This window comes from Rhyacophila brunnea, unplaced genomic scaffold, assembly GCF_057557595.1.
Source record: "Rhyacophila brunnea isolate RB1 unplaced genomic scaffold, BYU_Rbru_1.0 scaffold_14, whole genome shotgun sequence".
In the NCBI taxonomy this organism is placed as follows: domain Eukaryota; kingdom Metazoa; phylum Arthropoda; class Insecta; order Trichoptera; family Rhyacophilidae; genus Rhyacophila; species Rhyacophila brunnea.
This window is the reverse complement of record NW_028232796.1, coordinates 28,086,341-28,103,818: the sequence shown is the minus strand read 5'-3', so window position 1 is coordinate 28,103,818 and position 17,478 is coordinate 28,086,341. Positions and strand designations below refer to the sequence as shown.

General features: G+C 35.1%; 1 protein-coding gene across 1 annotated transcript in view; it reads right to left on the bottom strand.

Annotated features, from left to right (window-relative positions):
- The window catches only part of spel1 (DNA mismatch repair protein spel1), a 61,119-nt gene that overhangs the window by 16,421 nt on the left and 27,220 nt on the right, over positions 1-17,478 (bottom strand). The window contains exons 3-7 of the mRNA XM_085942136.1: positions 8,466-8,660; positions 7,549-7,734; positions 7,260-7,406; positions 6,391-6,788; positions 3,474-3,681 (exon numbers count right to left, since the gene is read on the bottom strand). Coding sequence (XP_085798262.1) covers positions 3,474-3,681; positions 6,391-6,788; positions 7,260-7,406; positions 7,549-7,734; positions 8,466-8,660 — 1,134 coding nt within the window. The remainder of the gene's footprint in view (positions 1-3,473; positions 3,682-6,390; positions 6,789-7,259; positions 7,407-7,548; positions 7,735-8,465; positions 8,661-17,478) is intronic.

Genomic DNA, 17,478 nt, shown 5'->3' with positions numbered 1-17,478 from the left:
AAAGGATCAAATATAAAAAAAATAAAACATTAAAGTCCTGCAATACTTTACCAAATAGTTTTAGCCTAGTTTTATTTAATTCATTATAAACGGGACAGCTAGTGCCATCTATAAATTATTGTATTAAATTCAAAAGCAAATACATATACATAATAATCTGATAGGTTTGTTTATTGAAGATATAAATATTTTTATTAGTAATTTTAATGCGTTTTACATATGATATAGGTATTTAAATCAATAAAGATATTAGATAGTATGATTAGTAAACTCAAAATGGTATAATCTTATATTACAATAATAAATCTTAATCTAGTTAATATTATAATAAAAGTAGACTGATGGCAATTATTATTATTTTTACCATTACATATATATCTTATATCTGCAATCAATCAATTTTGATACAATTATTTATTGTATAAATCTGGTTTAATCTAGATGTATCTTTAAAATATTAAAAATACTTACATTGTGATAGAATCATTAAATGCAAACAAAAATAACAGATTGTAGCACTGTCAACTATCAAGATTTCGCTCTAACATTTGTCACGTTTCCACACCTGTAACCTTCGAATACTTCGTATTTCTTGGACAGAGCACAGGACGAACCAGTCAACCATCCAGAGACTGCAAATAAAGGAATGGCTCTCGACAATATGTCTGAGACCCATTTTGTAGTTTTTTGGACATACTATTGTTTGGCGCGGACCGGATAACCTGGAGAGACTGGTAGCGAAGGGAAGGTAAAGCAAAAGAAAAGCGTTGGCGCACTGGAGCGACCGAATGAAGGCAGCATTCACTCTTCCCTGAGAGAAGCTTAGGATCGCGGGGAGTGGAAAGTCTTGGTCACTCGAAAGATGACAAAACTCCAAAGTGGTCACGATCCTCAACCATGAGGGAACGACCAAAAAGAGAAGAGAACCTGAACCCAGTAAATAACGAAATTGGGAAATTACCTTCTGGGTGTGGCAATAAGACAATACAATTCTCGAGTGTGGAGAAATATGGGAGAAACTTAAAACTCCAGTCAAAGAATAGGTTATTTTGAATATTTACATCCATATTGTGTATTAAATTTTGTCACGTAAACAAACCATGCGTTCAATATTAGTAATATTTCAGAACATTCAGTCATAAAACAAAACTGTCTTCAAAGTCATGGTCTATGTCGCCTGGCTTTTGCATGTCTATCTTATTAATCTGTTTTGTGATGTAATCACATACTGTTAAGGGAGTGTCACAAGGCCAACCTTTCATGATATTAACACGAGTTGAAAACCAGTATAGCCCATCGGTGTGGTGGATAAGAAATTAAATTCACTACACCATATAAACATTTAGAATCGAAGTAATTATCAAAATTGAGAAAATATCACATAAATGTACATAAAATCGTATCATTATGCATTAAAATGATCTGATTACACGCTTAAAAATGCGTGCACCTAATTTAATATAGCCTGTCAAAGGTGTGGTCTATAGTAGTACTTCTCAAACTGGGGGGCATGGCCACCTAGGAGTCCAAGCTTCTGCCAGGACGCCGTGAAATATTTCAGTATTTGAAGAAAAAAATTATAAAAAACGTGATCACTGGACGATCATATTTCCCAAACTTAAATAAAGACCAAAGTACAATTGGATAAAAACACCATTTGCTAAATCCTTAAAATATGATTATATAACGTGGGCATCTCAAGAAGGATTGATTGATATTAGATCAGATAATTCCCTTGAAGTCGAATTTAATGAAAGAAGTCTTGCAGAATATTGGATAAGACAATAGCAAGAAAATCGCAATCGCAAAAGCAGCATTGTTAATCATAATTCCTTTTGCGACAACATACCTATGCGAAACAGCATTTTTTATCATTACTGGTAATAAAAAAATAAACATAGGTCGTGTTTTTCAACGGAGATTTTGGGGCAAACCCTGCGAATTAGCATTTCAAACATTGTACCGGATATTGATGTATTATGTAAAAATATGCAATCACACTCCTCTCATTAAATTGTTTTAAAAATTTTAATAAAAATGTACATATAATAATAATTAATGGTAAATAAAGTACTGTTGGTCACTAAAGACTAAAATTTTTGAGAAAGGGAGCCTTGGAGTTTTTTTTTCTGATTTTGGGGGCCGTGAAAAGCACAGGTCTACAGTCTCATCGTTTTTACACCTGTGGACCACTGAAAATAGGAGGAACATTTTGCGGACCAAGAACGCAGAAAAAAAAATATTATTTATATGATAACGTATAATGACGTTTGCTCGTCCTAAAACCATTAATCTATTTTAAGAACAAAAACACAATGCACAAACACGCAGGTGCATGGGTTTGTGCTAAATGCTTATGTTTTGTGATAAACCATTGCCGACTCAAGTAGAAAGCCGATACATTCACGACTGGTCCTACTTTTTCTGCCCCTCCCGTTGTTGTCTATGGATGACCTGTCATTGTTCTATAGAGTGCTCATACTGACGTGTCTGTCGTGTTCACACAGGGAATGGTTTGATTTGGATAGATGAGTTACATGATAAATAATACACTAGCATTAACACACCTTCTACAAATGTAATGCATAGATAAATGCTAAATATTTTTTGGAAATCAATATTACCTCCGGTTTTTGTGTGAAGGACTAGTCTGACTTTGACAGCTGATGAATAAGAGGAATGTATATTATTTATTAATAACACTGATAGTTAACCTTATCACTGTCCGTAAATATACACAGAATGTTTATTCAGAAGTTATGACGTTTACAAGAACCCGCAAATATATTCGTCTGTGGCCTGACGCGACATGCATGCTTTGGCGAGTTAATTCGTCCGTGGCACGGATCAGGTTAATATATTTGATTTGAGATTTTTTTATAATTCAATTTGAAACGAGAAAGGGCGAATCAATATGTCAAGCAATCTGGGATCTGATTTTGACAGATGAACAGTGGACCACGCGTTGCTTGTGCAAAAAGATATGCTCAGGCTTTATTAATCTAAAGATAGCACTGGATAAACTGAAGGCAGACTTGAAAAGTGTTAGTGATTCAAAAACCGGAATGGTTCCAATGATATGCAAGCAATATCAAGTCACAAAAACTGAACACCTTCATGGAAAAGTTTTTATTGCTGAGGAACTTGGTAGTCTTAAATTCACCACACTTTCATAGATTCTCCAAAATTCCTTATTTGTGGCAGGGTTGTCCACCTCAGTACAAGAGTGTGTGTCATTCTTATTCTGATGAAACCAATTACGATCAACTCTTAGCGAGATTAAATATTTTTAATATCAGGGGAACTACGATTAAAAAAAATAATTACAGTAAATACAGTTCATTCAAAATTAATAATAATAAAAAATAAATTACTTGTATGATTGACTTGATGAAAGCATACTTATTCTGGAAAAGGGAACTACTCCATTCACTTGATTCCGATTTAAATAAGAAGATAGATGTGACAAGAACCTGATAAATCTTATAGCAGTCTTGGAGAGAAGCCTTCTGCCTGGACAGTCTCCGGGTGATGGCTTGAAGATCCGGAATCCTCCGCATGTGGTCTTCATATAATTGTCTTCTTATCTCGTTGTTGGAGATCAGGGACTGTACGATGTCTAATCTCTCTTCAATCAAGTTGATGTCTCGCAACGGTTGCCTTACCCATTGCGATAGTAACCTGTAACATGAATGGTAACATTTTTAATCTTGACAATTCTTGTATAATATATACAAGGGTTTGTATATATCAGTGGCGAAGGGTGGAGGTATGTTATTAAGGTCCGACATAAATAGTGCGCACTAAAATTTGTCTGTCATACTTATTTGTTTTCGTTGAACTAAGAATACAATTTGCAGACGGTGCTGGTAAGTTTTAAAAAATCAATTAAACCCTGCCTAACCAAACCATATCTACTCGTTTAGGTATGCTATGGGCGATCCAACAAACATAGTACATACACACTTTTTCAGTCATACTTATTTGTTTTCGTTGAATTAAGAATACATAATATTACAGATGGTGTTGGTTAGTGTTTTTTTATTCAATAATATAAAAAATAATCTTCTATCAATAAAATATATCTATCTCTATATATATAAAAATCTCGTGTCACGATGTTTGTGGTCGAACTCCTCCGAAATGGCTTGACCGATTTTTATGAATTTTTTTATATATATTTGTTAGGTATGAGAATAGGTCAACAAGTATATTTCATACCGCTAGGTGATTAGGGTATCTCTATCCAGAAAAATTTTCTTTTATTTTTTTGACAATTTTTTTTTTGTATTTTTTTAATTATTTGGCATAAAAAATACCTATAACCCCAAATTTTCACCCTCCTACCCCCACCCTCCCATTTTTTAATCGCGATTTTATTATTTTTGTATGAACAAATTTAATCGTCGTTCGTATTTCAAACAGAACGAAATTATTTATGTTGTTGAATGACAGATGGCACTACGTCCGAGAAGAATTCAAGAGAAGCGTCGCGTCATTTTGACATTTCATTCGGCATATCACAACGCAGTGCGTACAAAATTTTGTACGATTTATTTTAATTTATCTATTTTTATGTGCGTGTATTACAAACAAACAAACAAAAAGTGTAAAGCAACAAACATGCGAAATAGTAGAGCAGAAAGAACAGACGAACAAATCCAACAAGATAACAAAAACGTGCGTGTAAGCATGTTGAAATTGCGTGCACCCCAATCACAAGAGGCACGAGCTGAACGAAATCAACAACGACAATTGGAACGGAGCCAATCGCGCCGGTTCGTAGTTAACACACGCAGAGCAAATGACCGACAACGCCAACAAGTACATCGAACATTTACATCCGCTTCGTTCCTTCATTTCGCATTCGAGTACGAGCCAGATATTGAATATTCCGCTCATCCGAAAGTGCTGATTGGTGCTATGGACAAAGAATGTCCCCATTGTCATGCGCTCAAATTCAAACATGAGTCAGCCGGGATGTGTTGCGCATCAGGAAAGTGCAACTACCAGAAATTGAGATACCACCAGAACCATTGAACGGCTTGCTCATCGGCACGGTTCCAGATTCAAACCTGTTCCTGAAGTCCATTCGCACTTTCAATCCATGCTTCCAAATGACTTCGTTCGGAGCAACAGAAATAGTTCACAATATTGCGGCAAATGGTCAACAATTCCATTCTACGTTCAAAATCAAAGGCCAAGTATACCACAAAGTAGGCTCATTGCTGCCAATGCCAAGCGAACCACATACATTTTTACAAATCTACTTCATGGGCGGTGAGGACATCAATCATGTGGATGCACGTTGTGGCTACAATAGCCTCAATTCGCCTAATGCCAGGCGCATCGTCGGCGAACTACACGCCCTATTGAATGAGCACAATAAATTATTGAAATTCTTCAAAGCACACATGCGCGAATTGCAAAGTGACAATCACGCTATTGTCATCAATCCTGATAAAACACCAGCTGGAGAGCACGTGCGTCGATTCAATGCCCATGTTGTTGACGACATTGCTGGAATCATGGTTGGCGACCGCACATCGACGCGAGAAATCGTGATTCAAAGAAGAAACAATAATCTGGAGTTCATCGCTGACACACACCATTCATACGACGCTCTCCAATATCCGCTAATTTTCTGGAAGGGACAAGACGGATATTGCATAAACATTAAACAACGAGATCCTGTCACAGGTAATTCATTCATTATGAACATCATTACTCATTTTGAATTGAGAAAATGAATGGTTGATGTTTTTTTGTTTTTATCGGCGGTCATCGTCTACAGCGCTCTATTTCTCTTTCTGTCATAGATCCCATCCCCACACACTTACGATACATTCGTTATTTTTTTATTTAACAACCAAAATATTCACTAGAAATAATTTATATGGCAGAACAACGTTTGCCGGGTCAGCTAGTAATTATATATGATTTAATGGCATAATTTTAGATATTTTATACATAGACGAATATTCTTTGACTAATATCTATTATGGTTTGGATTAGGCAGGGTTTAATTGAATTTAAACAAATAACCAACACTATCTGCAGTTTGTAGTCTTGGTTCAATGGAAACAAATTCGTATGTCTGACAAAGTTTAGTATGTATTATTTATGTTGGATCTTAGCAGCCTACCTCCACCCTTTGCCAATGGAATATATTAGAGCACTGATGCATGGTGACTAGGAGGATGCAAATATTTCTGAAATTGAATATTGATCACCATCATCATCGGAGCTACTCTCGATGCACTGCCGGATGAAGCCGTTTCCTTGATGTCAATACTTAATAAATGGTAACCATACAAATAAAAACGTTTTTAGGAATCTTATAAACCCACTTAAAAGCCAAAATGTTACCGTAATGAAATAATTACCAACCTTTTACCGTGTGGAGTTCTACATCTATCGAGTAAACCCAGAATACTGTGAGTTTTAGAATTGGCCATGGCATTTTCCCGTTTGGGCAGAATATTCAACGCGGCCATGGCGGCCGAATCTAAGTGGACGTATCTCATCGCGTCTAGCTTCTTGAAGGAAAACTTCCCAAAGTTATCTTTGTCGGAGGTGAGGTTGAGATATTTGATGGCGGCGTTGGCACAGCAACCCGCTTCTGTCAGGTTGGCCTCGGGCAGCGAATTAGCGTCCTTTTGCTGGCCGTCTTCGAATGTGAGCAGCCGGTTGAGGTCTTGGATCAGGCCGTCGGTTGTGAATTCGATTTTTTTGCGGTACGTTACGGCTACATTGGAGCGTTCCATTATCGCTGATATAGCTTTCACCTGTAGGTAAAAAATTATGTTAAAAATAATATTAGCAAGTGCAAGTAAGAAATTGGACTGAAAGAGAAATACTGAGAAGGGTCTTAAGACCCATATGCGAGAAAGGTACAACCGTGTGATGTATGATGGTCCCCCTGTCATCTCACATGTGAAAGTGCCACCAAAGAGGCTCTTCTGCGACAATCCAGACGGAAAAAGGGAGTCGCTGTGTAGAAAGAGACATCATCCCTGAGGCTAAGATGGGGAGAAAGCTTGTAACAGACAGAGGTATAGAGACGTTTCCAGGAGACGACCAGAACTCACATTGGGTTGTAGTGCCGATAATTATTGAATGCAAGTATCTTAAGCCTAGTATTATCATGCATCTGCGTCTATGCTACGCATTGAATTGAAAGTACAAAGCATGTAATTTCTTTTGAAGCGGGGAGAAAAAAATAAAATGATTCTGAATTGAACACATGAGCTGCGTACCTCGGGGGTATCAGATATCTGCAGCAGACACTCCTTGGGCCCCAGCTGCACTACCAGAGACTCCAATTCGGAAAAGTGCTCGTTGTCCGTGAACTCGCCAATCGACAATGTGTACTCGTTGGAGTCAACGCATACTATGCCTACCAACTGAAACAATCAAATATTTTAATCCAAAACATATGTCCAAAATTTATCCCCTGTGATCAATGGAGAGGATTGCCTGTTTAAAATGTTCACGACATATTTAATGTCAATGTTAATTTTCACAAAAAAGCAAAATAATATATACCTTATTCTTGTCATCACCACGGAACTTAACAGCCAAGATGGTGGAATTTATTAGGACGTCTGCGTTGCTGAAGAGGACATCTTCGAACTGGGAGAGATTGCCAGGAGACCCTTTGAACTCTACGCCCCAATCGTTGGATTTTGCCGTGCCTCTGTTTACGTACACTTCCACTCTGTACAATTTCACCTGTAAATATTGTTTATGCATAATTAACTAAAATTAGTTTCATTTTTCATTTATGTCGGCATGGTGAAACTATTAACAAATCTAATAATGGAGAGAAACAAACATTATAAACATTATATGAAATACTGCGTTTTGTTATGACATCTTTAGTGAATAATCGAAATACAGGAGCATTGTACTATCTAGATTCTAGACTATGGGTGTCCGAGTTATGTAAACGGCACGATTAGTGTTTTTAAAGTTCGCAAATGCTCCACAGAATCTAAAAAATGAACGAGGGTCTCAGCATACGTTTGTTGTAGTGTGAAAGTATATAAGTCTATGTGTGAATCCATTATTGCAGATTATAAGTGACAGGCGGCCATGTTAAATTATGAAATGACGTGAGTGACGTCACATTGCTTACGTCACAAACAGTTGATTAAGCTAATAACCCGTTCATCCATCGATTACCTTCAACGGGGTTTGAAATTGCATGCATACGGCAGTTAGACTATAAGTTAAACACTGAATGCAGAAAGTGAGAGAGGGTAACGATAACTGAGTGAAACAAAAATGTTACATTATAATGTAACGACCACTCTCGTGGGCAGCGTCATCTATGTTTTGCATTTTAAAATAGTCATACATGCTACAAACACAATTTATAATCCTTCTTCGGCTTCCAGTTTCATTCGCTTAACAGGACATTCTCGAGATTATTTTAATTAACACAATTAATTGTCCCTTACCAGCAAAAGGTCTCTGAGGAATTTTTCGAAATTATTCTTCGAGAGAACGATATATTCCATTTTGTTGGGCTCTGCCCCCATGATCTTGATGCCGGCAGTCGATTTGAAGACCTCCCTAGCGGCCAGCTGCGCGTCATCTCCGTGAAGGGTGTAGTAGTCTACTCGGTTGAAGAATCGCACTGTTGTACTTGGTTTCTGAAAATGAAATGCACATTACTGAGTTATTTGTATTCACGATATTCCTGCAGCATTAAATGCTGATCGTACTGTACAAAAAGGATCGGAACAGGAATTGATTAGTTTTTAAAGGCGTGAACTGCTTTCAAATGAATGTTGCCAACCGATACCTGAAGTGCTTTCCATCCTCTTTCGGATCTCAATACACTGTTTAAATCATAAAAATGTTACTGCACTCTGAAGAACACAAGGTTTTTCTAACCCTTAAATTACCATATTTTACCAATAAAAAATAATAAAAAAACAATAAGGTTATTTGTGGTGAAACAAGGTGGTCAATACATAATTTAACTTATAACTTACTATTGTCGAACAAGAACTTCTTGTCCACGTGTCAAAACTGTGAACTAACAAAACCCTCCTGTGCAGTTAATCGCACTTCCGTTTTCAAATGAGGAATGCCCCCAAATTTATCATTTCATTTTAAGCTTCCCTAATGTACGGATCTATAAATTTACGTAATTTGATGCTTTTTATAACAAAATTATGTCTAAAACGATCAGGAGAAATGTTAGAATTATTATTAGTAAAATTTTGGTTTATTGCGAAGAAGAAAATGAGTCACATCTAAAAAGAGAGCCGATACATTATTTAAACATGCGTTGCCGCCATGACAGGTACGTCACTGAAAAGTCTTCTATATGCGACTACAGTTGCTACTACTTGTTGTCGGACAGTATAAGACTGCTCATTATAGGGCTTTTTAATATAACAATTTCAATTAACCGTCTAATTTCATTAGATATACTGGCCATGGATTTTTTTTTATAAATATATATTTTCAGTATCGGGAAAAAATATTGTACCCGTAAAAAGTTAAGTATAATATAATATATGGATAAAAAACTTAACAAATGATACGTGACAAGGACTACTTAGATGATGATTAACCTTGAAGGATTTATCAACAAGATTCTCTCATTTTGAATGAGAACATCCTACTTCAAATTGATGTCAATGAAAAACGCATTTCAATCATTGGTGCATTGCATGTGTTTATGCATAACTTTTATGTTCTTACAGGGCATCTATTCTATACACAAGACTGTTATCGGCGGCTATCGAGGGTAATTTATCATATTTATGTATTAAGGTATTAATGTTACAATATGTTAGTTGTAATTGTTACAATAAGTGCTGTTTTAACAGCACCTCTCTTGGCTATGTTAACTTTTAGAGCGAGATAGATTGTTTTGACAGTATATCGGCCAATCTTCTTGTGTATAGAATAGATGCGCGGGAACAATAATTATTAAAAACATAACTTTACATGATTAGATCAAGGCATCTCAGAGCGTGGAAAAAAAGTGTCCCTAAAAAAATGTATTTCTGTGTATTTTGCATACTATGTGAAAATGGCAGCACATTTGAAATTTATAAAATTTAACCGGGCTTGATTCCGTCAAACAATTATCCTGACCATACCATAACAATGCATTGGTTTAGAAGTCTAGCCCACGCATTATCATGATGGTGAGAGTAGATACCTATATTTTTTTGTTATTTCATGTGTTGCCCCACACACAAAAAATAATATTATTATTTTTTTTAAACACAAATCTTATCTGACTGCGAATTTGGAATTTTTTTATACTGTTATCATTACACATTGTTTGAGAGATATTAAGATCAAAATTTTAAATTAATTGCTGCAGCTTAAGATTGTATGAGTCAAACTTGTAGGGGTCTATTCTATACTTATCGACCGCTAAACTGATAAAGCAATAAATATTATCAAACTTAGGGTAGGTTTGTATCAAAATATTATTGTAACAATTACAACCAACTTATTGTAATTGTTACAATAAGCGCTAATAATACTTTGATACAAACCTACCCTAAGTTTGATAATATTTATCACTTTAGCGGAAGATAAGTATAGAATAGACCCACAGGGGTCAGCAACCAATGGCCCTCACGTGCATTTGTTGCGGCCCATTAGTGCAGCTGATATAATATAGTTAATAGTTCACAGTAAACTTTGGTCAGCCATACGTACTTGTTTTCATCGAACTATGACTATAAATTGCAGATAGTGTTGGGTAGTTCTTAAAGTTTAGGTAATTAAACCCTCCGTAAACCAAGCCATAATAGATAATAGTAAAAAAATAATCGTCTATCTATAAATATCTAAAATTGTGCCATTAAATCATACATAATTTTATATATTTTATAGATAGAAGAATATTTTTGATGTATTATGGTTTGATTTAGGCAGGGTTTAATTAATTTTAAAAAACTAACCACACCATCTGTATTAATCATCAATGTGTATTCTTAATTCAACTAAAACAAATAAGCATGACTTAAAAAAGTGTGCACTATTTTTGTCGGATCGCCCATAGCACACGTAAACAATTATGGTTTGATTTAGGCAAGGCTTAATTGAATTTTAAAAACTAACCAATGCAATTTGTATTCTTAGATCAATAAAACAAATAATTGTGACTGACTTTGTTTAGTGTGCACTATTTATGTCAGATCTTAACAGCCTTCCTCCACCTCTCGCCACTGTCATTGTATAAGGTTATACTATAAGCGAAAACACCACTGCGATGATCGTATGTGATATTTCAGGCAAAATGCAAAGTAAAGCGGACAAAACGTAAAAATAAACGTGATGATCTCATACAATCACCGCATGAGTGAAAACACACCATTAGTCATGAGCGGATATACGTTTTTCTTATTTTATAGGGTCTAAAATCAACGAAAATATGTTTTATAATCAGTGGCGGCTCGTGGATATTATATCTGAGGGTGCTGCGGTTGATTAAAAATAAAAATAAATGTTTATTTGGATTATATTTTACTATTAATGTCTTTTTTCCTTTGAAAAAGGTCTTTCACCTTTTAGTTGTTGCTCTCAACAGCTTTTGCGTCGCGCTCAGAGCCGCTGACCCGCACGCAACACGAAATACTGCCAGAGTGGCAGTACCAGACTAAGCTCCTAGCTGCGAGCCCTGTTCCCCGCACACCTCCTTCGCCCATTCGAGCATATTCCATCGAAAATGGTACTGCATAAAATCTGTATCTCGGTGTATGATAATTATTGGATGTATCGGTGCTCAGGCGAGCTTAACACGCTTAAATAATATTGATATTTTCATATAATATACATAAATTTATGTATATTATAATATTACATTTTTCTTAATTTTCTTGGGGGTGCTGCAGTTCCGCAGTGCATATGGACGAGCCGGCACTGTTTATAATACAAGTTTCCTTATATTTACAGGCGGTCCTCGACCTTCGAAAGTTCTAATTTCGCACAATTCGCATATTTCATACATTTCTTAAAATTTTGATTTTTATTGATAATGCAAAAACTGTGCATTTCCATGCAGTCCTCCCCTCTCCTTCGCTCCCCACCACCTTCTCAAATACGTAAAAGGGTGGTATTCAACTATCTCTTGTGAAGATTATAAAGAAAACACCTGATTGCTAATACGCCTCGTTAACTTTATTACACCCATTGATAAATAAATATTTTAAAGTACACTTTTTGAGGTTTTTTTTACATCCCTACTTTCGAACATTCAATATTCCAACACATTTTCAAGAACTAAAAAAATTATGTACGAAAGTCAAAGGCCGCCTGTATTTGTAAAGTTTTTAAATTTATGGAAATAATAGTATTTTTTATCAGCTGTTTTTTTTTATTCAATGCTTTATTCAATCAGTAGTTAATGAAACATGTTGGAAATAAAATAATCTAAAATTTTTTAAAGGACATTATACTCTTCAAGTTTTACCATGAATATCATGGTAATTAAAGGATTAACAATAAACAATGGCATTTGAAGAATTATGTGGAATTAATCAATATAAAATAATCATAATGCCAAAATAAAGATTATTATGGGTACAAAGAAACATTCAAATTTAGAATATCCAATGACCTTAAATAAAATTAATATGTCATTATATTGCTGATATTTAACCATTTTCAATTCAATTATAGGGGGTTGTGACCATTTAATATCAAGCCATTAACCTTTAAGCAGGAGATTTTAATTTCCTTAATAACACATTTTAATAATGTAATAAACTATTTATTTTATTCAATGAACAATTCACAAGATTTGAGAATGATACATTCTTTATAGCGCCTGTACACATGCATGGATTTACTAGTACCAATCGTGTGTATTTTAAACTATTGCGATAATAGCTGTTTACACGTAAAAGTGCTGATTGTCCCACCAATCTCATTCTTCAAGCGTGAGCGAAACGCGATGTTGTTATTGTATGGTGCTATTTGACAGGTTACTGGTCAATTGTGATTATTGTTGAGGTTGTTATTGACGTTTGTACGTAGGTATATCAAGTCTATTGCATTGCATTCTTTCGCTCAACATCGCTCCGACTATTTCTATCAAAACTATCAAATTTCACCATAACGTGATAAATGTATCTATGTAATATACCTATCATTTAAAAATTTTACGTGAATTTCTTTAAATAAACAAAATTCTGAAATGTAATTATTTTCTAGGTAGCATTATCAACAAAATACTTGCTGAAATTAGCAAGATTACATTCAGAAAACATTATTTTCTACTAATACTCAGTAAAGAGTAAATAAACAAGACAGTCATATTTAAAATCTAAAGGGTGACCAAGAAAATAAAATATTATTTCGAAATTACATACAGTTTAAAAAATACCAGTGTTAAAGACTGAATAGCAAACGATTGAAATGTGTTTATTGGTGAGAATAATGCAAATCAACATTATTTTATTAATGCTATCAACTGAAGGTACTTGATAAAATTTGATTTTAAATTCTAATGGATTCAAGCTTTGTACTATTCCATTTAAGTCGTTTTTTGCGACCCAGGTTTCGCCTTTCGGCATCCTCAGGCACCGTGTATACTCATCAAAGGTAAACACACACTGACAACGAACACTCTTAACTCTAGCTTATATAATAAATCAATACAATAAAATAGGTAAAAACTCCATTACCTACCTATACAAAATTCATATATGTATGTATGAGAAGTTATGTTAGTTAAAATTTATTATTTGAGATGTGTGGTTTTTTGTATTAATCGATTACAATTTATTTAAAATCATCACGAATACGACACTATAGTGACATCTGTGAAATATTGTTTGAAATTTTTAATCATGTCGTTTATCTACTGATGCAAATAATATCCACTAAAACAGTTCCAGAATATCACTATTGCATGTAGGTATATTGTTAACAAAATAGTGGAACCCCAATTATATTATAATAATGGTTCGGTTTCGATGCTACCTGTTCAAACAATTTATTTTGTTTTTGTTTTTCAGATTTGAAAGCGGGAAACGAAATTTATTTATAGTTTTTGGGTTTTGGGCTCTCACTGTGTGATTTTCGTCATTCTTACCTCGATGTTTTGAGTGCAGTTAGATAGTGGTTCTCGATATATACAGTCGAACTCAGTTATTACGAGGAAGATGGGACCTACTAAATCTGCTCATTATTATCGTTATATAACATTTTTCGCGCCATGTTCTATTTAAGCATAGAACATAAAAAATCTGAAAACCATCGTAAAAATCCCTGAAACAAGCATGGCATTCATAAACTACAAAAGAAGTTGTTGATTGTAATAAAATGCTGAGCCGCCGGCGCTAGTAGGTACCTACTGACTTCACAAAGCTTTGATTTTTTACATGCAATTTCAACCATGCATGGATACTTTTTCAATGTTGTCGACGAAAACACCAATTATGTACTTAGTCACTTAACTAGTGTCATAAACGTAATCCGATCCCGGCGGCATCGGTATAATTAACTGCCCGGTCGGATTTTATTGCTTAGTGTCGAAAATGTAGTTTTTAAACGATTGACACATTAACAGTTTTGCTCGGTATACCCGAGAAGTTGCTCGTTATAAAAGTGAATAAATGTATGAATAAAATTATAAACTAAAATATCAACAAATGTTTCCTCATTGCATCCGAGATCTCGCTATTTCCTGATCGTAATAACCAAGTTCGACTGTATATATAGATAGGATACATCTGTTGCATACTAAATCTTAATATTAAAGTGGTCACGTTTTACAGAAACACTCATAGATATCCGACAAAAATTCTAATGTCACTCTTGTTTGTCGTTATCATGGATGAAAATCGGACAATGTTAAAATTCAGTCATCTATTGAACGACCAAGACTCTCCACCCCTCTCAGTCCTCTGATTTTCTCAGGACAGAGTGAAGGTCGCTCTCAGTAAACTCCTTCCGCTGGAGGTCCACCAGTCTCTCCAGATTATCTGTTTGTCACTGAATAATAGGTCCAAAAAACTGCAGATCGCACCTCATACATATCGTCGGTGTTTTGTTTGTAAAAAGGGCGAATTAACCAAAAGGCTATTTTTAACTTTTGACATTTATTTATTAATTACCTGTAGATGATTATAAATGCCTAACAAGTTTATAATAAAGCTTAGAAAGAATGCTGTCTAAATAATATATATAATAATAGGCATTATAATATAATATTTTAGAAGGCCTAATATGTCAGATTCGCTTTTTATATGTGACATATTAGGCCTTTTATCGTGGATATTAGGCCTTTTATCGTGGATATTCACCTTTATGATTATTTATTATGAGTACTTTCGTGTGGAGATAAAAATTCTCCGTATTTACAAAACGAAGCTAGTGATGTACATATTGTTTTTTCATAAAAATCTCTATTTCGCCAAAATGGTTGATTTGCCCTTTTTACAAAACAACGACGATATTGTCAAAAGCCATTTCTTTATCTGGAGTCTCTGATGATATACTGGTTTGTCCTGTGCTCTGTCCAATAAATACAAAACATTCGGCACCAACATTACATTTCAATTGCCTTCTGCTCTACCTTGCCCTAGGGGTTCATGACTCGACACCGTACAAAAATATGTTAGCATAAGCATCTTTTTCACTGCAATTTAAATTCTTCGATCTTTCCATATAATAGTAAGACGTCCATTTTTCGCAATCTTTGTGCACCTTCATAAGTCTTTCTTTTCCACTAATGGTGGATCCCAGATATACAAACTCGTCCACTGTTTCTAGATTTTGGAGTATACTTTCTGCTGGTAGAAGGTTAACCCGATCTATATCCATTAATTTGGTCTTATTTCTATTAATATCGATGCCATATTTGTGACTGTCTGGTGTAGCAGCTCTATGAGTTTTCTTTAATCACAAGCAATTAGCGTAGTATGCATCTGCGAATCTTAAGTTATTAATTTTCTAACCACCAATTGTTGTTCCCCCTTGCCAATGATCCCAAATCTTGGGCTATCCATGCAATATAGTAATTAGGTGGTTTAGCCTGTAGAGATATAGAATTACAAATTAAATATCTATTTTTCGTAGTGTCAAATTATAGCAAACTCGGTAAGGAGCTGACCGCAATAATAAATGATATCCGATTTTCACTTAGTCAGTTATCCATCGACGCAAACGCCAGATAATAGCTGACTCGATTATTTCAATAAAAAGAATGTTATTTTTATTGTATAAATTATGGATAACAATTCATCAGAGATGTCAGTCGAATATAAGTAATCAGGCAGTTAGAATCTTATTCTCCGTATAATCCCGCACAGCATCTCACTGTACCGAGATGTGGACTTCGGACCCGTATCATAAGTATTGTAACATAACTACTGTAACATACTATTGTACCGACCGTTAAATAAAACTCGCTTCTGCATCCATCTTCGACTTCTTCATCGTCATCCTCCCACAGTGGTAACTCACATTGAGTCCCTACAGGCCAATTATGGTCGCTTTCATCCTTTCTTCCAACCGACCCCTCAATCCACAGATATTGTCGCAAGACCAGGCGACCGTGATTACGTTACAGGCAGCTACTACAAGACAGCGGACGCGCCTAGGCTTGTTAAAGCTAAGCCGTCGTTAACTACAGAGTGATTCATCCAAAACGCATCTGTTCGACCTTCGTTGCGCTAAATTTGATACGGTTTGAGCGAACGTCGCGTCTATCATCCATCCTGAACCTTGTCATCATCATTTATGCCAAAACCCAAGTGAAACCATGAGAGTGACATTCCGAACCATCCGTTTACCAGTGCGCGAGTGAGTGAACATCGAACTAGCTCCAGCACGCACCAGTCCTCTCAACATAAAAGGTCAGTGTATGGCATACTGTTTAAACCACCCCTCCACATGCATCTTCAAATTACAGTCCACAGTGCAAAAAGTGCAATCAGAAGGTAAGAGTTAATTTATTATTAGATGCCATATTATGTATGACTTTTATATAAACATAATAATTATAGCCATTCAGCTATATTATACTGTGTGGTTACCCTTTAATCTACATTACTATTATATTTTAATTGATATGTCTGACATGAAAATATCAAGACCAGTGATACAAGGTTAAGAAATAAAGATACGCTCTTTCTTTAAATCAATTATTTTTATTAATGATAACTCTGCTTCTTTGTATTATAAATCACAACATGATTATAAAAATAGCACAAGATGATTTTTTAATGCCACGCTAGGGTTGTCCCATTATAGTGGAACTACTTAACATAGAAGATGCGTAGATGCGATTTTATTATTTAGTGTGCAGGAATTACGCAGGCATATTGTTTTCCTGATTTAATTGGCTGTAAACTCGAATTATTAAAAAAAGAAAAAGAGCCGCCAAGGCCTTAACAAAATTGTACCATAAGTGCGAGTGAGAAAGCATTCGGCATGCTTATAATATCCGCAATATGCGTTAGAGTAAGATAGAATTTCTACGTC